Raw genomic sequence first — 26,271 nt, 5'->3', positions numbered from 1 at the left:
GAGAAGTTTCTTCATGAAGTTCTGCGGAAGCAATACAAATCCTGAGGGTGCTTACGTCTAGGTGGCACCAGCGATCAGCACTATGCACAACAGCCCCAAATGCTCAATTAATATTTCTGTTACAATGGTAACTTCTCTTACAATTTCAGAGTCAAAGTGATCCAGGGCAAAGGATCACATCAACTGAGTACATGTCCTTTCATTCACGGTGACTCTTACTCATCACATGTGTAGCTAAGTCCGAGCACTGAAAGATTCAAAAATTTGATGCTCAGTTATTTCTGTCAGATTTCTGTGCACAACAAGTAATTTGAAAGAAAACAAGATGCATTTGGATGGATGCATCTCAAAAGTGGTGATCTGCATCTTTTCACATACCATTCACTGACTATTCAGCCAACAATGAAATGCCCCTACGCCAGAAAAGTTGCCCTGGCTGTAGTCCTTTTCCATGTAACTTGAGTATAGTATTAATATTTAAAATGTTTCAAATATTGATCAGTTCAATAGAAGTCAAAATTATTTGCATAAACAGTAGGTGGGGGGGGGAGGACTAGCTCAGTGGTCTGAGCATTTGCCTGCTAAACCCAGGGTTGTGAGCTCAATCCTTGAGGGGGAGCACTTAGGGATCTGGGGCAAAATCAGTACTTGGTCCTGCTAGTGAAGGCAGGGGGCTGGACTCAATGACCTTTCAAGGTCCCTTCCAGTTCTAGGAGATATAATTTTGAGATATACCTATATAATGGGTTGTCATTCTAGCTACAAGGCTGTTGAGATACAACGCTGGGAACCATTTTATAGGTGTCCATAACCTTGATCAATCTAAGAGCTGGCATTTGGTAATGGAAGCTTGGAAGTAAAAAAAGAAAGGAGAGGGAGATACTGTAGTCACAGGTCAAGTTCTCCAGATTCCACTGAAATTCCCAAAACCAAGCTGCTGCTGTTTACAACCAAGAAAAACAAAATAAAAACAAGGGTAATACAGGTCAGACCAGAAATAAAAGCTCACAGCTCTGGGAGCGGCCTCTCCATCTCAAAACAACTGCCACAGGGATGTGTCCTTTGGGGGCGAACTGAGACATTGTCACGTACAGCCAGCCACAACCCAGCTCCTTATCAGAGAGCCAAACCCACTGTGGAAGTGGTCTGAGGGCGCACAAAAAGGAAGCTTTGCGTCAGGAAGTGGCACGTCCTAGCTCTTTCAGAACAGTCTGGCCACTGGGTGATCTGAGACTTACTTGGTCACATACAGCCAGTCAAAGCCCAGCTCCCTGATGAAGTAGTTACTAATTGAAATTTGTAATCACACTGAAACATTTATTATATTTGTTGAATTTTCATCTCACTCAAGTAATTTTAACCTTTGAATAGGGAACTGGGAGCCACAGGGAACCTGGAACAAGGCACCAACTTGTGCCTTGTGCCCAGATTACTCGCTCAGTTAGCACCCACCCTCCCCAAATCCCTATAACCTCCTCTGCTATCAGCCATTCCCAATGCTTGTCTAGGAAAAGTATCCTTGGGAGGCAGAGGCCCCCAGCCACAGCTTTCTGTTGTAATCACTCAAGCAGGCTCCCGTTAAGTTGTACGGCATTCTGGCCTCATGCCTCGCCCCTCATGAAGGCAGTGGGCATCCTGCAAACTAGCACAGCGAAGCTACTGGCACACACATCTGAGCACTCAGGGTATGCCATTACCTAGCTCAGAATGCCACAGAAGGGAGGTAGTAAGCACTGCAGTACTTTAACGAAAAATACTAGCAGTTGCAATCAAACTCTGTCCTCCTGGAGGCACGTGATTAAAAGGAAGGCACAGTTCTATGCCCAGTTTGAGCTGCTATTTGGATCTTAAGTGCTGCATGGTCAGCTTGTACTTCCCTATACAAACAGAGTAGGAACTTCTAAAAAAAAGTCTTCTGCAACATATGTTGATGTGTTATTTGGTTACTGGTGAGAGTTGTTCTGCTTTCCATTGCCCTCAGTTTCCTTCATAGCCCTACATCTAAGGTTTTACTGTAAACAGTAGCTTGGATTTGTAACTCTGTGCAGTGAAGAATCCTAGGACTTGATTCATCATTGCATGGCAGCGAAACTCCCATTGATTTCAGTAGAGCAACTCTAGTTGCAACTGGAGTGACACACAGATGAAGCAGAATATGGGGCTTGATTCCGAAGTCACAGTTTATAGCCGTAATGAAAGTGGTTTCAGTTCAACAAAGCACAAGCGTCATTAGGAACAATGCGGTGTTATGAAATACTGTCAAATCCCATCTGCCTCTGCCACATCCTTGAGAAGGAAAGTCATACACCGAATTGCTCTGCACAACAGGAACAAAGCAGCTTTATTTTATAATCAAAATAGTCAGTACAAACAACTGCGAAAGACAAATATTCATATAAATATACCTGTGCTTAACTGTACAAGAAAACACCAGGCCCAAGGCAGAAGGCAACTATTTAAACACGTCCTGTGTAAGCAACGAGACTAACCACAGTACATGGTTATTTTGGATACCTGGGTCTTGGGCGCTCTAGCCACCAAAGCTGGTGGATACCTGCTATAACTGAAGTTACTTTAACAATAAGGTGTGCAAAGAACTTTTTTTTAAATACAAACCTTTGCAAAAGGATTAAAATGAAGCTCGTTCTCTCTCTCACAGGCACAGTAATATGCTACCCAAGCGCCATGACACATAGGAGCCTATCACCTCTTTCCCCAAGCACAGAAATGCAGTGCCCTGCTCTGTATCAGCGTAAATACATAAGGGTTTCATTTCTTAACCCTTCTTCATTTCTTAAGACCTAGACTCTGGTTTTACACCCATCATTCTGTGGGTGCCGCTGGGGACATGCAGCTATCTCCCTCTCTTCTTCCCTGCATGTGTTTTGTGGGTATAAATGGAAAGGTGGGTGAGGTTGCTTTAGAAGTCAGGGGCTAAATGCAGGTTCCCTGGCAGGCTAACAGCAGCTCTGGTCACCAACATTTCCAGTTACCCAGCAACATTCATGTTTGGTGCTGCTGGCCCTGTCATGCCCATAGTATTTCTCAATAGTCTGGGCAACTGACTTCAAGGAATTATCTTGGCCCACCTGTCTAAGTGACTCAGCAAGGGAGCTGGCTGGAGGCAGCACCTGTGGAGAGATGTCATGATTATAACAGTGATCCATGCTACACCACCAGGTATCACACCAGATGCTCCAGGAAGGGAATACACCAGCTAACAAGCCACCCATCAGATACTTTCTGATCTTAGCCATGGGTAGCATATTAGTCAGGTGGTTTCCAGAACAAACACACACTGTGCTGGCCAGATTTCGAAAATAGATTTTATTGGTTTCAATGAAGTCTGACAAAAAAGCACCAGGAACAGCATCTTCACAGAACTGGGGATCAGCACCAAAAGAAGGATGAAAACCTACACCAGCCAAATGTTAACATGTCAGCAGGGTTTTCATCTGACTGAACTGACTTAGCTTCTGAACCAGCCAGCGGGTTTCATTAGCCTCTTGGTGCTTTTCCAACTAAGCAGACGTTTAGTACTTCAGAGTCACCCCTAAGACTGAGAGCTGACAAAATATAATGGAAAAGAATTTTCATTTGCTTATTTTGACATCACTACACTCACAGGGTGCGGTTGCAGCTCACAGACACAAAACCAAGCAAGCTTTAATCTAGTTAGTTCAGGAACTGGAGCAGTAAAGCTGCGGCCGTGCAGGCTGTACGTGCAAACATGGAATCCTGGGTAATTACTTGCGGCTTGAGCGTATCTTGCTGCAATTTCACTGCTCTGGTCCTGAGCTAGCTGTAATCTAGCAGGTGTGTCTACGGGAGTGGCAATGGCTCCCTGTGACTGCACTGCAGACATATAAGGGGGTCACCACCCTGCAGGTCTTTTGGGGAAACGCTGTTCACATCCCAGACAGCAGCACACTGAGGATCCCCATGCAATGATTCTGAACATCAGATTGTCATTTCTCCCACTAAACATCTACAGGGAGGCAGCAAGTGTTTGTGCAAGAACACTGCTGCAGGCCTGCAAAGGCTCTCTGCTGCTTGCAGTGAGCTGTCCTGCCAGGCAGAGTGTACGTATGCCTAACGCTGCTGCAGGGATTGGCTTATGGCTATAAAGGCAGCGAGGAGAAAGACGAGTTCCCCCACCCCACCAGCCGATGAATTAGGGATGAAGTTAAGTAGGCAGGAAATTTCTCTAGAGGATTAAGGCACTTCAGTAGCAGTCCACATTCAGAGCATCGTTAAAGGGATAAAATCCTAAGGCCTCATCAAGACTAGCATTTTCAGAACCCAGTTTTAGCATCACCTTTTTTCCAGCCTGTTGGCAACTGACATCTTTCAGTAGCCTATACCTGAGCAATGCAGACCTGGTTACCCGAATGACCACACACTATTTATCCGGGCCAGAGCCATATACATGGTTGTTGCGGATAAGCCTGCAACACTGTACTTCTAGGTACAACTGAACAGTGCTATGGCACAGCAGCTTGTCTATGAACGCCACAGACTTCCTCTGAACACTTTTGTGCAATCAGTAAGGCCAGAATATTCAGAAGGAATCTGCTTGGATTGTTTATTTACCAGAAAGGACAGAGGCCATGGCATCTGCTTCCTTTTCATGTCAGTTTGAATCCTTGTGTTTCCATGTTCAGTATTTGACATACTTGGAAGATAACTAGTAACTCACCCACCAGATCGAATCAGCAACTGCACCAAATCCAACATAACACCTTCCAAAGGATCCAAGTTGCTGCAAAGTCTGATGAACACCAAAGATCCTAAATAGTTCCAGTTAGGCAATCAGCATCTGAATGACCTTGACATCAGAATCCCCGATTTCCTCTTGTGGATAAGCACCAGCATCTTAGTACCTTGGAAGCGAGATAAGGTGCTTGATAGTTTTTTCCATTACATGGGCTCTAATCTCCTCGGGTTTTCAAGTGTTCATTTCCAGTTGTTCCTATGCTATCCTGGGGAGAGCTGATCCATCACTGCGTGATGCAGTTGTCCCCCATATCTTGTGCATATCTGTCAGATATTGCAGTCCGTAAGTCCTCGATCTCTTTGTGAAGCTGTTTCACCTCCATCAGTTTCTTTGCAAGCACGTCTGGGTTCAGCAAGTCATCCTTCTCCTTAACTGAAGATTGCACAGCTGTATAGTTAGAGAATGAAATCACATCAGACACACAGTCCTGAACAGGAGCCATGCATTAGCAAATATATCAATTTACGCCAGACAAAATTATCCACAGTACATGGCATTAGTTAACACCAAATAGATACGGACAAGGAATTCAAATCTTTAAAGCCTGTGAATCAGAGATCTGAATAGAACGACAGAGCAGAGAGGCAGGCTGGCTTTTCAGACTTTTCATTGTTCTTAAACCCAAGAGGTGAACATTCTATCTACAGTATAAATCAGATGTCCCCAAACTGTAGGGTGCCCCCTCCCCCAGGGGGCGTGGAGAAATGTTCAGGCGGCGTGGGGAGCAGTAGACAGGCTCAGCCTGGGGACAAGGAGGGAGCACCACCTAGCCCTACTCTGCCTTGACCCCTGCCCTAGCCAGAACTCTGCTCCCAGCCCTGCTTCCTGCCCCAGTTCGGGTGGAGATGGGGAGTCTGACCCTGAAAAAAACATTTGGGGACCACGGATATAAACAAATTATTCTATTCCACCCAGTGCATGAACCAAAGGCCGCCCCACACTCGGAGATTCCATCACTCCCTCGTATACTTACAGTGAATGCCCAGGAGCAGGGAAAGGTTGGGATCCTTGCCCTGTGCTCTTTGAGTCACAATGCTGTAGACAGACTGCAAATCCTGTAGGCAGCTGGCCAGTTCACTATGTAACTCATGGGCGAGATGTGCTGTCCCAGCAGGAAGCGGTTGGTTCATCTCTACCTGCTGGAGGTGCTCCTGTAGGGTCAAATTCTTCTCAATCAGATCCTGGTTCTGCACTGAAAGCTGAACAAAGAAAAGTAACGTTAGCTAAGTCCTAACTATGTCAGCTAAGCCTCTGATTCTAATGGCCCCTCAGCTGGAGCAGGTCTTACAGACCGTTGTTGCATTTATACGTTTGTGTACTGTACAGACACTGCTCTCTGAATCAGGAGGTTTTCTTTTCACAGGATTGGAACTTTGTGTCTTGCCAGCAGGGGTATATACTTTTAGCAGTGTAGATACTTGGTGGTGGTGGTGACCAGAAGGATGGGTTTATATTAAGAATCCCTCTGGATTCAAACCCAACTCGAACAGTTTAAAGGTCAAATTTTGGGCCCAAACACCACACCACCAGGTTTTTTTTAAATAGGAGCCAGCTTCTCTCAAAAGGGAAGAATATAAAAATCAACAGGACAGAAAGCGCCTTATCCCACTAGCTCCCTGGCGCCTTAAGTCTGGATAATAATGCAGTGGCTTCCAACAGATGCCTGTGCTCTTTCCCACTTCTCTTTGCCCAGCTTGATGCAGGGTGAATTCTCCTTCAGGAGACACACTCAGTACCTGGGTCACTTTAAGATAGGCCTGCACAACATGCGGCCCGCAGAGGCTCACTGTGCGGCCCGCGGCGGGATTCAAAAGGCTCTGAGCTGCCTGCAGCGGCGGGGAGCTCAGAGCTCTTTAAATCTCAGCTGCGGCCGGGATTCAAGAGGCTCTGAGCTGCCCGCAGCAGTGGGGAGCTCAGAGCCATTTAAATCTCAGCCGCGGCCGGGATTCATGGGGCTCTGCGCTGCCTGCAGTGGCGGGGAGCTCAGAGCCATTTAAATCTCAGCCGTGGCCGGGATTCATAGGGCTCTGCGCTGCCTGCAGTGGCGGGGAGCTCAGAGCTCTTTAAATCTCAGCCACCGGGGCTGGCTTTAGGCCAATTCAACCAATTCCCCTGAATCAGCCCACCCCTAAGAGGGCCACATGCCCAAGCCCCAGTACGGTGTACTGGCAAAAGCCAGTGCACTGTAGCGGGGTGGCCCAGCTTCCCCAGGGGGAATTTAAAAGGCCTGTGGCTCTCAGGCCCTTTAAATTGCCACCAGAGCACCACTGCTGGAGTCCTAGGGTAGGGCTGTGGGGCTCTGGGGGCTATTTAAAAAGTCCGGGGTTCCCGTCGCTTCTACCGCCCCGGCCTTTTAAATAGCCACCGGAGCCCCACCACTTCCCCAGGTTTCCCGTGGCTGTTTAAAGGGCTGGGGCAGTAGAAGGGGAGCCCTGGGCCCTTTAAATACCCCCAGAGCCCTGGGGTAGCAGGGGGCTCTGGGTGCTATTTAAAGGGCCGGGGCTCCAGCTGCCTCTGCCACCCCCATCCTTAAATAGTTGCTGAAGCCACACCGCTTCCCCAGGGCTCCCTCGGCTACTTACAGGGCTGGGGTGGTAGAAGCAGGGGAGCTGTGGGCTCTTTAAATAGCCCCCAGAGCCCTGGGGTAGTGGGGGGGAGGCTCTCCGGATGCCTTTGCTGCCCTGGTCCTTTAAATAGCCCCTGGAGCCCCACCACTTCCCCAGGGCTCCTGCAGCTATTTACAGGGCTGGGGCAGTGGAAGCAGGGGAGCCCCAGGCCCTTTAAATAGCTCCTGAGCCAAGGGCTGCTACTGCTACCCTGGTGGGGGAGGCAGGAGGAGGGGGCACTCACCATACAGGATGGGCTGTACCCCCTGTACCTGCACCAGTTGCCCGCAGCCAACCCCTGCCGCACCTCCTGCCCTGCCTGCACCAATTCCTGTCTGCAGCCAGCCCTGTACCCGCTGCCTACAGCCAGCCCGTCTCCAGCCAGCCCCTCAGCCACTGCCTTGCCTTCAGCCCTGCACCAACCTCTGTCTCCAGCCACCCTGCACCCCCTTCCCTGTCTCCAGCCAACCCCTGCCACACCCCCCTGCCTGAAGCCAGCCAGTCCTGCCAACCCATGCCGCACCCCCCTTGTGGCCCTGCCTGAAGCCAACCAGCCCATCCCACACGCCGTCTCCAGCCTGCCCCACATCCCTTGCCCAGCCTGCAGCCAGACCCTTCCTCCAACCAGCCCCATGTCTACTGGTGCCTGCTTCAATGAGGTGGGCAGGGAGCAGCTGGGACCCACACGTGTACCCTAGCACACCCTCAGGGAGTGGCAGAGCTCATTTCTAGTTCAGACACATCTTTTTAAAAAAGAACTTTAGGTAGGGTTAACATACATCTATACTTTCCTGGACACGTCAGGCTTTTTGGATCTTAAATCGCCATCCAGGAGGAAAATACGGACATATGGTAACCCTACTGGTACAAAAAATATATACTGTGGCAGAACTTTTTATAGGGAACCGGTTGCTAAGAAATGAAAGGCTTTTTTTTTTTTTTTTTTTTTTTAACGTTTTTTTTTTCTTTCAGTCATTCCTGCCGGGGCCCCGCCCTTCCTAAAGCCAGCCCTGCCAGCTGCGGATGGGATTCAAAGGCTCTGGGCTCCCCACAGCCATGGGGAGCCCAGAGCCCTTTAAATCTCAGCCACGGCCGGGATTCAAAGGGCTCTGAGCTGCCCGCAGAGATTCTCGGCCATGGCTGAGATTTAAAGGGCTCAGGGCTCCCTGCCGCCACGGGCAGCCCAGAGCCCTTTGAATCCCGGCAGCGGCTCCAGCGGATGCACTGGGGCTGGGATTTAAAGGGCTCGAGCTCCCCTCAGCAGCAGGAGCTTTGGGTCCTTTAAATCCCTGCCCCAGCCCCACAAAGCTCTGGGTTCCCGCAGCCGCTGGAGCCCCGGGCCCTTTAATTTGACCCTGAGGGCTCCCAGCCAGCTCTTCAGCTGGGAGCCCCTGGTTGATTTTAAATCAAGTATCACCTCCCCACCCCCAACCTTCCTTTTTGGCCCACAGCTGTTTTGGTGGGGCGGCACTGGGAAAGGAGGGTTTGTTTCTGCAGGGCTGGGCGGTGCTGGGGCGGAGTGTTTCCGCTGGGCCGGGTGTTTCAGCCCTCAGCTGTTTTCTTTGGAGTAATGTGGCCCTCGCCGCTTTACGAGTTGTGCAGGCCTGCTTTAAGACATCAGCTGGAACTCAACCTAGAATCTTTCACTCAGGGCTTATGAAGTGCTGGTACCTAGCTGCGGTGAATAAGGCTTCTTTACTGCACCCTGGTGGCCATGTCAGTAACTACAATTACAATCCACACTAAACTGGGAGTTGGGGAGATAAGCCGCTGGGCACAGCCAGATCTCAGGCATTACAAAAGCAACAACTGGGTGGAGAGATGGATGAAAAAGAGAACTCATGGTTCTAAAATAGAGACAAAGGGAACCCCTTTCCTAGAGCATAGTCAGGGCAGCTAGCAGACTCTGACAAGATGCAGTGAAGGAGGAACCTGCAACTCCACTTCCTACAAGACAGTTCCATTGTTCATTCAGCTACCGTGTTCATACACAAACTCCAATTCTGACCTCTTTCACAGCTGTGCGTAGCTGCTGCAGTGCGTTTTCTCTTCGTGTCGCCTCCTCCTTCAGAGCTTGACTTGTCCCCTCTTCCTGAGACACCTGTTCTTCCAGGCTCTGGAGCAGACCCAGGGAGAGAAGTTAGTTCAACATATCGTATAATCGATGCTCTAGAGTTCCCAGATCTTCAGCATTCACACCTCTCACCTTTATTCGTGAAGACAACTGTTCCATCTTCTTCTGCTGTTTTTCCACAATCTGAAATCAAAAGCAGATGCATTTAAGAGCTGAACATGATCAAACATACTCAGTAATACCACTTGGGATTCTTCCTTTGATCAAACAGCTACAAATCAATTTTAATCACTTTAAATTACAACCTGGTTTGTAAAGTGCTTGAGATTCCCTAGTGGAAGGTGCTAGTAGGAATAGCAATTATGTACTAAGACTGGAGAAGCTGCATTCTTGGGGTTCCCCCTCCCCACCTCCTTCCTTTTCTGGATTCTTCAGTTTCTCGTCACTTTCATGTTTAAGTGACTACTACAGAATTGTATAGTATTCACACCAAGAATGGCTATCAGACCCCTCCAGGCTTGGCGTGCTGAGAACTACTAGCGCATAGCACTTGTAAAGTGCATGATAAGAGTTTGAATGTTAAACTCGAACCCTTGTTTTAATGCCTGATGTGGAACAGTCCAAGGAAGGAGAGAAATCCGAGTTAGTGTGGGGTAGTCTCACCCATGTCTGAGTTGTATATTCAGTTACCTTCCTGAGACAATCACAGTCTTTCTGCAGAGAATCATTTTCTGATTTCTGTTTCTCCACTTCCTGGACAGGTGATCCTCTGCCTGCACTCTTCACACACTGCTGCACCCTATCCTGCAAGCTGAGATAAACAGCTCATCAAATGAACCAGCAAATATAAGAAATTTCAACGTAATGTGGCAGTGGTTCTCTTTTAAAAGAGACAATAGGAGAAACTGATGTCCTCTGCCACAGAACAGATACACATGGGAAAAGCTTTTTCCACTGCCCTGTCAGTGTTTCTCCATGTGACTTGAGGTGATTTACTTCTAAGGAATAGCGGGGGGGGGGGAGTGGGGAGGGTGATCAGCCTCCATGACCCAGTCAACCATTGCCCTCTTTGCTGAGGCTGTCACAATGGGATGCTCAATTGTAGCATGTGAGATATAGACACATATCCAGTGGGAACTGGTCCGAGTCCACAAGCTGGTTTCACATAGCTCCAGTAGCCTATGATGACCTGGAGCAGAAAGGCGTCATGCATTTCCCTGAGCCATACCTCCATTTTGGAACAGCCACAAGTTATGGTCATTCAATTTTATCTAGAATTTACATTTGAGCACAATATCCAGAGACTCAACACAAGCCCCGTTCAGAACTACGCCGCAGCAGAAAGACGCGCTCTAGCGTATTCCACTTCTCTGTTCTCTGTACTCAGGATTCTAGAGCTATCGGCCTTTGCTCCTAGGCAGAAGTCAGGCTCGCCTTCATCTTTGGGGCTTTACCTGTGCACAGTGGAAAGCAGCTCCAGTTCTTTGCGTTTGTGTGTTTCTAGCTGCATCTCCTGCTCTCTGCAGGCAGCCCGGACATCTCCAAGCTCTCCTTTCAGCGCTGTCACGGTTTCCCGCAGAGCAGAACTCTTCAGTTCCGATTCCTTTAACTGGAACAGAGAACAGTGCTCAGCACTAGCAAGTCTAGAGATCCTTTGCCAGGTGCCACAGTAGGCCTAGTACTTGACAGGGATTTCTACTACCGACGTGGCAATTTACAGCCATAGCTCAGAACATCTCTCTCTCTCAGAAGGACAGATTGCAATTCTACTAGCCTAGTGTGTGGATAATTGGCAGCAGTAAATTGTGGCATTCAGGCTAATGCCTCAAACTCAGCCCTATACAGAGGATGTCATTTTACCTGCTGATTCTGTTTCTGATGATCCTCTAGTGTTGGCAGATCAGCCAGGTAGCGCTCCAGGGTCTCAATTCTCTGCTGTCTCTCCCGGTTTTGCTCAGACTCCTTTTGGCATTTCTTTTTCAGACTGTTAATATGTTTGTCTCTTCCCTTTATCTGCATGAAGAGACATTTGAAGGTTTGATTTGCTTATGTTATAATTTCCATGCGTGTGTGTCTGCCCCTCTCTCCAGCTTGTCTAACGAAGCATTTCTGCAGCACCCATCACCAAGATATCAAATTGCCGCATCTCAGCAGCTTTTCTTTTCACTGTTATCCGAAAGTGAACTTCATCCATTGGAAGTTATATGCTAGCTATCTGGTCAGCACAGGAGCTCCTAAGCCACCCTCTGTAATTGCAGGTTTTTATTGCTCGTGAACCCAAACAAGGAACAGTTTCTGTACTCAAAGAAAGGATGAGAAAATACGCTTGGATTTTAAAAGTTATCTAGCGCTTCACACACACACTTATAAGATGCTGCACACAATTAACAATACAGTTAAAATTCTGAAATATAAAAATAAATTAATGACATCACATTGCTTGGCTTTAGATACATACACACACACACACAATTTAAACAGCCCTCAGACTCTTAGCAAGTTGCACATAAGGTTCTTAGTGTTGCAATGTGTGGGTGCTCTTGTCCTCTGAGCTCTCGTCAAATAATCAGAGGAACCCGAGATGCCACTTTGACTGAACAAACCTCTAGTGCAACAATGTAAGAAAGTTTCCCACTTTAGGAAAGCTATTGGGCTCGCCTAAACCCACTCCCCACAAACTGCAGATCTATGCATCATTTGTTTTTAGAACTGTAAATAGGATCGTTCCCTGTAAATGTAGTAAGGACGAATAGGACTGAGAAGAACAAGAGAAGATACTAGGCAAGAATGGAACAGGCAGTTCTACTCAGGGGGTGACATTTATATTCCAGAATGCACAAGAAAAATAAGTAACAGTTTAGCCTCAAAACACAACATTTTATTAATTAAGGCAAGAATCATTCCCCATTGAACAGATCGTTTCAGCGTGTTTAAGTGCCAAGTGTGATCCATGTGACACAAACGTGGATCCATAAGTCAGACTTTACCTCGAGCAGGGGAAGGACTTATGTCAAAAGAGGGAGTCCAACCTATTTCTTGTACTAACCCTTAAATTCTCCTTCACAATGAAGCCCTAATTATATTGATTTGCTAATTATAATTAAGAGGGGGTCTAGACAAGTCACTGATGATACAGTGATATACACTGAAGAAAATTAAGGGGCAAAAGAAAGGTCCCTCCAGGTGTTTCTTTGCTTCCTTTTGAAAGCAAGTTGCTCCCAACTACAGCCTGATAGTGGCTGAGGTTTCTCTTTGCTTGGGGGCTGTGAGAGAAGAGAGCAGGCCCAATGGCTCCACACAACAGGTAGTGGTGCCAGGAATGGCTCCTCGGGCCAATGCCAGTCACTGGGCCAACACCCCCCTGGGGGGGGAGGGGGAATGTATTGCCACATTTCTAGAGCACCGACAGTCATACCCTCTCTTCTTGTTTCTTCAATTCCTCCACATGCTTCTGCACGGTCTCCTTCAGTGTCTCCCGGATCAGTTTCACATCCACCTCTGAAGCAGCCAGCTTCTTCTCCAGTTCAATCTTTTCCTTACTGAGGGATTCAGTCTTCTCAGTAAACTGTGCTCTCAGGAACGAGTTCTCCCGCTGCAGCTCCTGCCAACAAAGGACACCCAGCAACCAGCATAAGGGTTCCCATTGTCCACTAAACCCACCTGTTAAAAACATAACAGACCCTGTTCTCCAGAACAGCGGTTACAACTCTGATGTATTATCCACCCTTCGCAGCTCCCAAAGATCTTTACAGCACCTCTTATGCACCTGCAAAATCAGCTCCCACACTGCTTGGCTGGTGCTGTTGGCCACCGACATTAGTAGCATGACCACTGCGGTTTCTTCAGAAATCAAAGGCTCTAAATGTCAAGACCACAGAAAAAACCAGGTGGGCCAGATGAATTGGCACCAGAACACACACCTGGAATGGACTGTTACCTTGCCCACCCCTCCTATGCAGAAATAACCTGCTAAAACAAGCACCCTGCAGCAAGTGGGTTTAGTGCATGCTATTTTCCACGGACTTCTTGCTGTTCCTACTTACCTGCATTCTCAACATGCAAATATCTCCATAGGGGGCAGTACAGCTAAGCAGAGCACTGTGAACCTGCAGCTCACTCTCCCGCACTTTCTGCTCCAACTGGGAGATGTGCTGCCTCTGCCTGCAAAAAAAAAAAAATCCTTCTCAAACATACCCCATAGTTGTTGCCCTAGCCCAGAGGACAATGCACTCTGCCAGCTATGTAAACCCAATACAGTCAAAAAACACACTTCTCCTCAGTCAGGGCCGGCCATCATGACAAAAACCACAACTACATAGCTTAAAAATAGCCTGCAAAGGAATAGCAATTTTTAAAGACTTGAAAGCGTTTTTGTCAAAAACATGCTTGTTTTTCACATTAAAAATTCAAGTTTTGTCTGCCCTGCAAGTGTCTACAGTGACTGGAGAATTTACTGGTGAAATTGCACATGTCAGAAGAGTCAAGCTGAGCAAATGACGTGGGTAGGGACTTTTAGTCCAAATGTTTAAAACTTCGTGTGTGTTAGCACCTGACATCAATAGTCAATAAGCACTTTGGAGAAAGGAGAGATTTGTTGAAGACTCACCAGCCCAAAATAAACATCCCTGAGATCCCATAGAGGCCCCTCCAGCAAAACTAGGAAGAGCAGACTTGGCATTCCAAATGCATCTCATGTAAACAAACAGGAGAACACATTTTAAAACCTTTTAGCTCTTCTTTCTCCATCACAAAGCAGGGAAAAAGCACAAACGCAGTTTTTAAAAATCCTTTGCAGATTCTCTAAGTTAGCCACTGCTGCTAAGGAATCACCTGTCTCACTTCCTCACTATTCACTTCCATGGGAATCGTTCTGAAATCTCATGGAAGAAAAGGGCATTTCTTCAAATGTTTTCTTACAATTACTATGTTATTTGTTAGTGTCAGTAAAAACCCACAGGATAACATTTCTTTTTTTCCCCCTTATTGCTCTCTCCTGAAATACCTCCTACCTGTCAATGAGGATCTCTTTTTCCTTAAGTAAATTCTCACTGGTGTTCAGGATACTGACCCATTGGGCTGGATCAGTGGAGTGCAGTGAGGTAGCATACATTGAAGGTTGGTGGCAAGCAGCTCCATTCTGTAACTGGAAAAGAGAGAGAGAAAGAGAAGGAAGGTGAAGCTTAGGTTTCACAGAAGGTAATTGCAACATTGCTGGGGCTATTTTGTACCCTGTGTGCTCATCTGGCATGTGAGCACGCAGAAAGTTCATCTAGTATGGAGCTATTCCAGCCTGTGTCTGGGCTCTGGGAACAAGTAATTTTGGCTGAGCTCAGGCAATGAGTTTATTGAATAATTTTAGACCACTGTGCTGTGTCACTTGAGGCCATTAGTTTCTAATATTGCTACCCACCAACTGCTCACTAAACAAATGGCTCCCCTCCAGTGAAAGACTGATATTTTTATAAAAATCTACTTAATTGTTCCATAAGTCTATATAAGGAGCGAGGTTAGTCTTCTAGTTGAAATACTGATAACCACCGCCTTCTATCTGCATACATTTCCCCTGCACTTCCCATTGGAAAGGGTAATCACCACCTGATTTAAACTGTTGTAACACAGAAATGCTACACATCACAGCCCGCAGGCCGTATCCGGCCTGCTGCTTCATTTCATCCGGCCAGCAGCAAGTCTCTGTGCCGCAGGCCTGAAGCCTTGAGCTGCGGTGCCCTCCTGCAGGGCTGGAGCCACAAGCACTGGCTTGCTAGGTTGCCAGAAGTCCAGTCGGCTTCACGCAGCTCCCGGCATGTCCCTGTGGCACCTGGGAGAAGGGGCAATCAGGGAAGCTCCGCATGCTGCCACCAGCGCTGGCTCTGCAGCTCCCATTGGCCAGGAACCACGGCTATTGGGAGCTGCAGGGGCGGTGCATGAGGGCAGCAGGCACCATGCAGAGATCCCTAGCCCCAGCAGGCAAGGAACCTGCCTTAGCCTGACTGCACCACCTGAGGTAATCACCACCCAGAGTCTGCACCGCGAACCCCCTGCCCCAGGTCGGAACCCCCCCTGCACCCTAACTTCCTCCCAGACCCTGTACCCTGGCCTGCACCCCAAACCTCTGCCCCAGCCTGCACTCCAAACCTCTTGGTCCCTGCCTGGAGCCCCCTCCTGCACCATAGGCCCAACACTACAGCCCACACCCCCAGCTGGAGCCCTCACCTCCTCCCGCACCCAAACCCTCTGTCCCAGCCCAGAGCTCCCTCCCACACCCTGAACCCCTCATTTATGGCCCCACCCAGGAACCTAGAGGAAGCCCTGAGCCTCTGTGCCCTCCCCCTCCCTGGGCTGGAGCCTCGAGCGCTGGCCTGCCCACTGTGGGGGGGAGCCCCGAGCCTCCATATTCCCCAACAGGGCTGCGTGTGGCCCACCACTGATTTTTTCTGTGGATCAGTGGCCCCTGATAGGAAAAAATGATTACATGGTTGCCACATTTCAGTGATGTGAGGAATGACATGTATATGTAGATAGTTTTGAGATAACTTGTATAAAAATGTGTAATAGAAGCACAAGACTCCCCCCTGCCCCCCCCTTACTGCATTAGTCAGGAATTGTGGTTACATTACATATAACTCCGAGAGAGGTGGAGAGGGAAGGAGAAAGCGATTTCAAAGGGTTTTTTGTAAGTGGATCTTTTTCTACCTGCATCTGTTCTACCTGCAACCGTATGTTGTCCAGCTGCTGCCTCCAGGCAGTGAGTTCACAGACCCTCTGATGTGGATGCAAAGTGCAAGGCTCCTGCCTCCACACCTGAGACTGAGCCGCCATTGGTTTCGAAAAGACGTTATTGGGCTGAAATCCTAATGGCATCAGTCTGCTCCCAGTGGGCCATGGACCGTTTTGTGGCTCACAGGCTTGACTGCCCGCTGTTACTGGTTTAGTCTCCGGCAGCACTTTGTAAGACTCCTTTCCTTTGTAAGTGGAAATCAAGCTTGGATCCTGGAACTTGTGGGCCGAGTCAGCGTACAGCGTATCCAGCAAAACAGACTGATTAAGGGTCGGCTCGACGGCAGGCGTGTCAAATTTTCGAGTGTCTTCTGCTCTCAGATGATCAGAAATAGGAAACCAGGACTGCTCAAAACCATTTTCCCCAGAAGTCCCGTAGAGATGCAAGAGATCCACTTGAGAGGATTTCGCAGCAGTAAAATCTCCACTTCTCGTCAGCCCTCCATTTTCAGTGGACGATCTTGGGACGGCTGGTTTGGATGAAACTGGTGCATTCTGCAAAGAGCTTGGCTCACCTGCTGAGTAGAGCATGGAGGGTGAAGTACCCAACGTAGAAGGCATGACATGGGCTGTAGGGATGGTCACTTGGGTTTTGATGGGCTGAAACGAGGAACTGCTACTGGAATTGCAAAATTCTAGGGAAAGAATTTCAGGGAGTTAGAATTAAAGCAACACTTTTCAATTACAAGACAATTGTCACCTTTTCTTATCCTGCTAGGAACGTTTCCTACGGTTGAGGGGCTGGGGGAGACCATACACAGCAGCAGGACAAGGGCACACTTGCACAATTGTTTTTTCCTTTATTAAAAGTTCCAGGAGTCCCATGATATTTATCTGCCAGAGTAAACTGCAAAAGGGCAACAACTGCTATCATTCATCCTAGATCATTACATTTTGGCATTCAAATTCTTTAATCAAAACTTCATTGATAAACGTATCCATCTAGTCACTTAGAAATAAATCCTGAAATTGAGTAAAAAGCTGAAACTTACTCAAGAACTGAAAACTGAGACCTTGGTAACATTCTGCTCGTCCCACAGCACAGCGACTCTGCACTGTAACCAAAAGCAATAGGAGCCTTTGCTAAGCCCATGATAAACTGCAACACACAGCACAGAGCCCTTGACCTTAGAACTCCCCTGGAACATGGCAACAAAACCAGCCGTTCCTAGAACTCAAAGTAATGGCTCTGTCCCACAGTCACAGGAAATGAGACAAAGTGCAGATCCGTCATCTCACGCAGCTACCAAACCTGACTGCATGGAAGTCTGAAGTTATTCTTAGTAACTCTCAGGTTTCAATAGAGCAACAACAGGAGCTCAACTGGGCAAACACTGAAGAGCCTTCTTTTCCAATGTGTTGATTTTTCCTCTTCCTCAAATATTCGGGCACCAATTTCATGTTTCCTCGGGCTAGCCTGTTTTCTCAGTGCATTGGCATAAAGCCCATCCCGATGTGCTATTTCTCCAGCCTAGCTTTGGGACAGCGAGCTCGCATTCCCACATGTTTTTAACATCAGAGTGTTGCTATGAGAAGGAATGAAGTCACAATTTTAAAGTAACTGGAATGAGGAACTATGCAGGACCCTGTCAAATGTCTCAAGCTACATAAAAGATGTGAATATGAGGGAACGTCATCTCTCAATGTTAACAAATGGGGAGGAGGAAACCCCTGCAGATATCAGCTCCACCTACGACTCCTTCAAAGAGGAAACAGCCCTCCAAATAGACAAGAAAACATGTTTCAAACAGACCAAGGAGAGTCAGTGCCGATTTCTTCTCTTAAGTCTCCTAAACTTAAATTGCAGCATCATGGTCAGGAGCTATTGAGTTCCAGCCACTAGCAGTGGACTCCACTGGGAATGAATCAGTCCCTTGAAGCGTGGGAATGGTCACCACAGTCAGTGGCATCTTACAACAGGTGCGCTGATTTTAAAAGTCAAAGTATGATTCTACTAACTATCAGTATAGCAAGCTCAATCTGAGCTCTTCGGAGAAGGGACATTGTCTTGCTATATGTTTGTGGTTTTATCGACAATACCACCCCACTTTGAGTGCAACTGGAAATTTTCCTGTGCTGAGAAAAACTAGAAGGGGAACCTCAAGGTGCAGGCATACAATACTTTGAAAAAATTATTTAAGAGCACCTTGATCTTGATTCTTGTGTTGTTAGAAAATATGGCAAGTTTCAAAAGGTACCATACACCCGAGGAAGAATGGGAAAGTGAACAAGCCGTGTTCCTTCTAAAGAGCAATACAAGTAAACCCTCCTTATTTGTGACTGAAAGAAGCTTCAGGTTAACAAGCAGTGTCCTACGCCAGTGGTTCTCAACCTTTCCAGGCTCTTGTACCCCTTCCAGGAGTCTGATTTCTCTTGCATACCCCAAGTTTCACCTCCACTTAAAAAACTACTTGCTAACAAACTCAGACATCAAATACAAAATGTATCACAGCACACTATTACTGAAAAATTGCTTACTTTCTCATTCTGTCTGTATGACATTTTAGTTTGTACTGTCTTCACTAGTGCTTTTTATGTAGCCTGTTATAAAACTAGGCAAAGATCTAGATGCACTGATGTACCTCCTGGAAGAGCTCTGCATACCCCTGGTTGAGAACCACTGTCCTACGCAAGCCTCACTACTGCCTCAGACCACACACACAAGAGTTTGTCTCATCTAGCACGAGGGAAGATGCAGTTTCCTATATTGCTGTAGAGTACATTACTTGCATACAATTAAAAAAGCCAGCATGATGCTGTGGAAGCGTAGAAGCCTGAATTCAAACAACAGAAGGACAAAAAGTGGATCCACTCATAGTTAAAAGTCAATGACAACAGTTTCTCTCCCCCATTAAAAAGCAAAAACATGATTATTGCCCCATTGATATCAATGTCAGTCCCCCATGCTCTTAAAGTCATGGCCTTCTTGGGAAGCCTTGTGCTGCAAGAACTCCAAGCTAACAATCCCCTAGTTAGGACTGGATGCAATATGCAAAGTGACCTCGCAGAACGCATCTCACTACACAATCAAAATAGTCAAGTCTAGATATCACCGAGAACTATTATACAAAAATTCCCTTGTTCTGTTTGCAGCTCAAGAGCCAAAATATACCAGTCTCTATCCATTTTAATAAACTGACTATAATTCTTACAAGATACAGGTAAAGAGGAATATTGAGGCAATAGTTTTGTCCAGCATATTGTGGAGAGTGAGATCCTCACACGCTTTCTATTGGAAAGTATATTAATATGAAGCAGAGGCTGAAGGTCAACAGCTCAAGGTGCTCAAAATCCTTGTGCATCTTCAAGATTATTAATCTACCTCTGTCAAAAGTCATTTTAATTGACAAACTTGTAACTACAGTTGAAGCTAGAAATCGTAATGCAGTTTGGCTCATCACCTTTCAAGATTTAGATAAGATAATGAGTCTCTCAAACAATATACATTTGTTTACATTTTAGGTTACAAAACTGATGGCTAAGTGTGAAAGTGTATAATATTCTCACTGCAGAATGTGTCATCTTCCCCTCCATTTCATATGCTAGGGCTGTTTCTGTATCGGGAGGTTCTTGACACTTGGTTTATGTTGTAAGAAGAACTAGAAAAAATTCTGCAGTGTTACTGCAAGGATCAGACATTCAGACTCACCCTCTGTGCTGTCTGAGCAGGAGGCCCCGATTGCTGTATCCCCACTGTCAGCCATACTTGAACAGTGACCAAAGCGACTCTGGAACTTCACAGACAGAGTTGGGGTTTTCCAGTTGGTCTCCAAAGAACAGCTCTTTTGACCTGTATTAGAGTCTGGAAAAGAGTCACACTGTGGGCATATATATAATTCAGAGCACTACCTATCGGTATTACACTGAGAGTGTGTTCCCAAAAGATCAACCTTTAGATTCTACACTGAGGGGAAAATATCCCCAGCCTGTTCCACCTGCTCAGAGATATTTGCCAGTGAAGGAGACTGAAAGGTAATAAATGAACAAGATGACTTTGCAACTGATTTCAAAGAAATCAAGTTTCAGATTTATTTATAGGAGACTGCAAATGGAAGAGACTTGTTAAACCCATCCTTATCCTTGCCCCTGCTGGGGTGAACGGAGGAAATGTTAGAAATTAATTTTACCAACAAGCCAATTTAATTTATCAAATGGAGTTTGAACTTTTGGTTACAAAATCATTCTTCCAGTTTAATTTAAATTCATTAAAAAAAACAGAAGTGGATCTCTCCAGAATGATCAGCAAGTCAACTGCTTGAGAATCAGGATTAAGCTGTATTCACACATTTCCTTACTGTGTGGATATGAATTGTTCTTTGTTTGATTCCTCTAAAATGTTGCTGCTTGTGAAATCTCTTTCCTTATGGCAAATCTTCTAGCAATAGGCACAGAGGACCTAAACCAAGTCAGCAAGGGACGAAAGGACACCACTATGGAAGATAAGAATGCAATGCATATCTCACTGGTATCACTATGCATGTGCTCCGACACTGAAGAGGCGGCAGAGTGACAGTGTTTGCATACAGAAGTACAGAGATAATACTGGTGATGGGAAAGATGCATTGCAATATTATCACACTATGAACTCCCCCTTTGCTGTATTTTAAGAGAGGTTGGTGTACGTGTAAGTGACTATCTGTCCCCGGACACTCAGGCAATTGTTCTGCAGGCACAGGATATTAACAGATCAAATAAATGTTTTAAGATTTTATTTTTCATAAAAAGCTTTTGGTAAATAAGCCACCTCCTGGGTTTCATAAGGAATCTCCCACCAGGATATGACAGGAGTATGACTTTTAAGGAAAACAATTCATAATTCAAACCTGTTGGACTGGTCTGCTGGAACCTCAGGTCTGGGCATTTCTCAAGGGTGGCCATCACAGCTATTCCAGTCAACTATAAAATTAAAAAAACAGAACCATATTTTAAATCAGCATAATCCAATCCATTTTTGCCACTGGCCAAGCAAGTATACAAATCCTACACTGACATAAATACTACAGCTACTCTTTGCTAAAGGAAACATTTCTCTTTAATACTGTGTTTCACATTTAATTAGCACCTCTTTTCCAGTATAGAACAGCAGTTAACACTTCAAGAAGTGCAATTATTCTGAATTAACACACTCTTCAGAAATGGAAAATGTTCTGGTTTGTAACACTCAAAGTGCTCAGCATAAAACCTGGCCATGTGTTATACTATCTCGATTATTTATAGGACATCAGCCACCATGGTAGCTAGGTATTTGTTCTATATCTATAATGATTCAAAATTTCCTTTTACAAATCTCAGCACTTAGCCAGTTCATTTCTGCCCCTCTGAAGATTACTTTATGCAGCTACACCCAGAAACCTGGTCAGTCAGTCATAAGGGATGTTACACCATCAGCGACGAGCACTGCTCTATCCAGAGCTTTGGTTGACTTTATTACATATGAAATCATCTCAAACACATGAATCTCCTGCCCAGAGCATGACTATAATATCTAGCATTTGCAAACTTCTTTGTTATCAAATTCAAGCTCTCAGTTCCTTCAACCCTGTGAAATAGTAACTCCCTATTATCCACTCCTTGCAGGCCCTACTTAATTAACGTAAATTTTGCTATCCAAAGTCCTCATGGAAAATATTTCTATTTTGAAAACAAAGAGCTAATGATTTGGCAGCAATCACATGGTGAGACAGTAGGGAATGCAATGAGATATGAGGAGAAGAAAAGAGAAGTGGAGTTCCATTCTGAGCAAAGAGAAACAAAACTTGGTGGTTAACTCAGGTTAATGGATTATGTGTATGGCTCTACCAAATTCAAGGTCCATTCTGGTCAATTTCACAGTCATAGGATTTGAAAATTAGTCAATTTAATCTTTTCAGATGTTTACAACTGATACTTCAGTGTTGTAATCATGGAGGATCCTGACCAGAAAGGGGGTCATGGAGGGGTCACAAATCTGTTCAGTGTGAGGGAGGAATGGGGTGTGGGGGGTGCCATGGGATTGCTACCCTCACTTCTGTGCTGTCAGCAGCCCCAGGGCTTCCTGCAGCCAGCTCCCAGAGATGGGTCTGATCTCCTCTGTGCTGCTGGGAACACCCCAGCTGGGGGCTCTTAGCTGTAAGTTGGGGAGGGACAGGACTTGCTCTTCCCCTGCACACCTGCTCTGGGAGAGGGGTGGGTGATCAGACCCCCCCCCCTCAGGGAATCTCCCCCAGCTGCAGGGCACTCCTAGCAGCAAAGGGGAGATCAGACTTATCTCCACCTCTGGCAATCTCCTGCAGCTGCAGGAAGCCCTGGGGCTGCTACCCAGGCCAGGTACCCAGAAGTGGCTGTGCAGGGGAAGAGTAAATCTCGTCCCTCCCCAGCCCGGACTGGATTAGTAGCTGGAGAAATGGTAGGAGCCCCCGCTGGGCACCCCAGCCCAGCCCCTCCCCTCCAATTTCGCAGACAGAGTCTGATTTCACATCTGAGACAGGTTTTTTCACGCTGGTGAATTTGGCAGGGCTCCAGTGCGTTTTGACCAGAGTCTCTGGTTCTTTAACGCAGCTGACCGACATTAGGCCAGTCTCTAGCAGCCCAGCAGCCGCTAGCCAGAGCAGAGCGGAGCAGCCCAGGTCCTGCCTCACGCTGAAGAGTGCAGGAGATACGACGTGATGGAAACAACCGTGACGTCCCCCAGCCTGTCTCGCCCCCACCCCGCGCGGGGCAGCACGGCGGCTACTGCCTTACACCGGCGGCCTCGAGCCGCCAGCCGGCGCCCTTCCCCGGGGCGGGCAGGTTCACCCCGGGGAGGGGGCAGCACCTCGCGCAGGTAGCGGGCGGGGGGGGAGCGGGGCAATGTGGGAGGGGTCAATCCCCGGGGAGAGCGGCGGGGATCGGGGCTCCAGCCCCCGGGGGCGTAGCCAGGGGCAGGGTCGGAGCTAGGCGTGGGGGGGAGCGGGCCCCGGGGGAGGGGCAGGGGGGCTCACGCTGGCCGGGGGGATGTCAGTTACCGGGGGGGGGGGACACAGGGAGCTTACCCGCCCCCTCACCTGGCTCCGCGCGGCTCTCCAGCTCCCCCCGCCTCCCTGTCTCGCGGCGCGAACGCGTCAGCGACCGTTACAGCCGGGCCGGGGGCGTGGGCACCAGGCTCGATAGCCACGCCCCCACGCCGAGCCGAGCCTATCCGGAGCGTCGGCTCCGCCTCGTGCCCTCCCCGTCCCTCGCCATTGGCCCGCAGGATCCGCTCCCCGCCCAAGAGACATGAGCTCCGCCTTGCCGCTGGGGGCGCGGAATAACGGCAGCGCATGAGGGAGAAATGTCTGCCACAGCGACCCGTAAGGAAAGGAGGCGTGGCCTAGGGCTGGCGCCCCATTGCCCCGCCCCTTCCCAATCCTCCCCTACCCCTAGCCCGTCCCTGCCCCTTCTCCTCTCAGACCCCAGGTCCCACCCCCAGCCTCTGCCCCGCCCCCTCAATAGGCCCCGCCCCCTTGCACGCCACGTGCTTTCTCCCCAGCAGACCTGTACAGGGGGTGAGGGAAGCTCTGAGCGTTTCCAGCTTCAGAGCCACTGTTCATACCACAGAGCACCAGTTTCCTGCCCTCTGCTCAGCAGCCTTCCCACACCTGGCAACGTCTGAGAAGTAGAAATAAGGACCCTTGGGAAGACCAGCATTGGCACCTTGCTCCTTTAAATACATGAGGCTAGAAGAGCAGAGCAGGGGGAAAAGGCCCATTGCAGAGCCAGGCCTGGAACCCACTTGGGCTGATTCAGTTTCTGTTGCACCAACTTCTGTCATGCGGGGGGAAATCTACAGTAATGGCCATGACCTCTCTGGAGTTACACTAGGTTCATGCTGGGGTAGCTGAGGAAGGATGTTAGACCACTGCCTAGATACAGTGTAAAGGGCAGTGTGTGCAGTACATTGTGTACGGCACAGTGCACAGGATGGAGCCACCCGGCATCTTTTATAAGGCACATTTCCATAGCAATGAGAACCTGGAGCCTGCAGCCGCCAATTCACTGACACCTGCACAGTGATTCTAGTCTCCCCTCCCGTGACGTCCATCAGTCTTCCAGAGCTCCCCTTCCTGTACACTCCCAGCCAACCCAACACACTCAACGCCCCTGTCCCACCACCCAATCTCTCCCAGGTCCCCTTTCCACACACCCCTTCTCCTAAAACCATCCTCCACCCAGACACGTGCCCTCTTGCACAACGCAAATGCTGGCGTTCATCACCCCTCTCCGTTTCTCTCTCACACCCTTCCCCCACCCCAAGCCTCCAACCTCTTTGCCCTTCACGAAGCTATTGGGCCAAGTTCATCCCTGGTACAGTCAGAGGCGTCATGTTGGGGCTGATGCGATCCACGCAGCATAAACTTAAGGCGCTCTCCGTGCAGTTACCCCTGGTGGAGGTCAATAGAGCATTGCTCACTGGGGCCCTTCCTCGTGCATACTAATGATTAGAGCCTTTTGTTATGTCTAGCCACGCACTAGGCCCAGAGCAGAACGAGGGGCAACGTTAATGTGTAACCAGGCGGCATGGGAATGGGGGAGTCACTTAACATTTAATCAACAGGCTTGAAATGTTAGGAGGAAGATGTGTTCGCGACAGAGGATTTACAAAGTCAAGGTGATGCGGACAATAGAACCATAACCAACGGCTTCACCTGGGATCCAGCAGCCTCCAGCCCAGCCCGAGAGCGACCTGGAGACGAGTGACGACTTTCCCCTTTCTGCTCCAGGCTGGGCGCACTCCAGAAAACGCCTTCCCGATTGCACAACGTCTCTGCCCGACTCCGCATCCCAGCCCGAGGGAGCCCCCTTGAAGAGGCTAAGAGACCAGGGCCCTTTCTCATCAGACCATGGCAACTGGCTCCATGGTGCTTGGACTGGTGGTGGCTCCCATGGGATGGGTCTTGCTGCTGGCAGCCACGGTGACCCCGCGGTGGAGAGAATTCTCCAGGCGGCCCGGCTTCCCGCGGGACGTTTCCTTCAGTGACGGTCTGTGGGAAAGCTGCGTGGAGGTGATCAGCGTGCCGGGCAGGGCGTGCCAAGCCATCCCCCAGGAGACTGCCATCTCCTGGCCCATGCAGATGCTGAGAGCACTCACTGTCATCTCAGTGCTTACAGGGGTCCTAAGCTACTCTCTAGGCCATGTGGGGGTTCGCTGGTGGACAGACTCGCCCAACCCCAAGCTTACGGGAACTGCTGGACTCCTGCTGGTTCTCTCCGGAGCCATGTATCTATGTGCCACATCCTACATGGCTTACAAAGTCCTAGAGAACATGGCCAACCCCCAGACCCCTGCGGGGGACAAGTTCCGGCTTGGGACCTGTCTCTACCTTGGCTGGAGTGGCGGAGTAGCTGAGATCTTGGCTGGGATCTGCCTGGCCGTCAATTTCCAAAGGAAGGAGGAAAGCAGCACAGGGAATGTGGCTGCTCCTTACGAGGTGGATTACTGAGGAGGGACTCCCAGGCTAGCGCTGGGAGAGGAAACAGGGAGTTGGGCACTGGTCTCTGGGGGATTACAACTGTCTTTTCCTTGTGTACTGAGTCCACGTGGGTCTCCTGCTGTAGCTGCTTGAGCATGACTGTGTCTTTACGTTGCTGCGCTAGGGTCAAGCTGCACATCTTCAACCCCGCAGGACTGGCATTGCTGGTAACAGGGATATACGGGCTGGCCAGGCAGGGAAAATCACGCTCCCCCCGCCCCACACACACACAGTCAAGCCAATTTTAAAGATGGGCTGATGATCGTTTCCCTAATGAAGTGTCTCAGGGGCCCTGCCAGCTTTGTGGTTTTACCAGTCTGTAGGTTTGTGTCCCTGATGCTACTTGAAAACTGCCCCCCACCCCGCCAACCCAGGGAAGGGGCTAAGGGAGGGTGCAGCAGAAGGGGAGTGCACGCTTCCAGCTGTGTCACATCTGTAAGGGGCAGGGGGCAGCATCGTGAGGGCAGTCCTGGGGTGGAGAACTGGCAGTGGAGGCTGGCCCAGAGGTGATCCAGCTGAGGGAGATTGATAAGGGAGGAGCACAGCTGGGAGCAGAGTTGGGACTCTGAG

The 26,271-nt window shown here is 48.5% G+C and overlaps 2 protein-coding genes across 7 annotated transcripts; one reads left to right on the top strand and one right to left on the bottom strand.

The window, feature by feature from the left end:
* Positions 1-2,312: 2,312 nt before the first annotated feature.
* On the bottom strand, positions 2,313-23,340 carry CEP85 (centrosomal protein 85). 6 transcript variants are annotated; one of them, XM_030539054.1, is made up of 14 exons: positions 23,257-23,340; positions 21,058-21,130; positions 19,884-20,036; positions 16,151-16,869; positions 14,467-14,600; positions 13,501-13,618; positions 12,873-13,058; positions 11,318-11,470; positions 10,912-11,066; positions 10,148-10,268; positions 9,590-9,640; positions 9,392-9,499; positions 5,751-5,976; positions 2,313-5,164 (listed from the first exon to the last, which is right to left on the bottom strand). In XM_030539054.1, the coding sequence occupies exons 2-14, from the start codon at positions 21,110-21,112 to the stop codon at positions 5,001-5,003; spliced, it is 2,343 nt and encodes a 780-aa protein (XP_030394914.1). In that variant the 5' UTR covers positions 21,113-21,130; positions 23,257-23,340; the 3' UTR covers positions 2,313-5,000. The 6 variants fall into 6 exon arrangements, with proteins under 6 accessions (XP_030394914.1, XP_030394916.1, XP_030394915.1 ...); XM_030539056.1 differs by having other exon boundaries at positions 23,245-23,331; XM_030539055.1 differs by having other exon boundaries at positions 21,058-21,132; positions 23,222-23,323.
* Positions 23,341-25,071: 1,731 nt separating this feature from the next.
* Positions 25,072-25,671, top strand: LOC115637777 (claudin-15-like). The gene has a single exon (XM_030539372.1). The coding sequence runs from the start codon at positions 25,072-25,074 to the stop codon at positions 25,669-25,671; it is 600 nt and encodes a 199-aa protein (XP_030395232.1).
* The last annotated feature ends 600 nt before the right edge of the window (positions 25,672-26,271 follow it).

This window comes from Gopherus evgoodei, chromosome 20, assembly GCF_007399415.2.
Source record: "Gopherus evgoodei ecotype Sinaloan lineage chromosome 20, rGopEvg1_v1.p, whole genome shotgun sequence".
Taxonomy (NCBI): Eukaryota; Metazoa; Chordata; order Testudines; family Testudinidae; genus Gopherus; species Gopherus evgoodei.
This window is presented reverse-complemented; position numbering and strand designations above follow the sequence as displayed.

Coding starts and splice junctions, on each gene's coding strand:
- CEP85 (XM_030539051.1), bottom strand. CDS start 21,542: ATGAACTGGCTAAGTGCTGAG. Junction 16,870..19,883: donor CTGCTCAGACAGCACAGAGG/GTGAGTCTGAAT, acceptor TTCTTTCCCTAG/AATTTTGCAATTCCAGTAGC. Junction 9,500..9,589: donor AGTTGTCTTCACGAATAAAG/GTGAGAGGTGTG, acceptor GGTCTGCTCCAG/AGCCTGGAAGAACAGGTGTC.
- LOC115637777 (XM_030539372.1), top strand. CDS start 25,072: ATGGCAACTGGCTCCATGGTGCTTGGACTGGTGGTGGCTCCCATGGGA.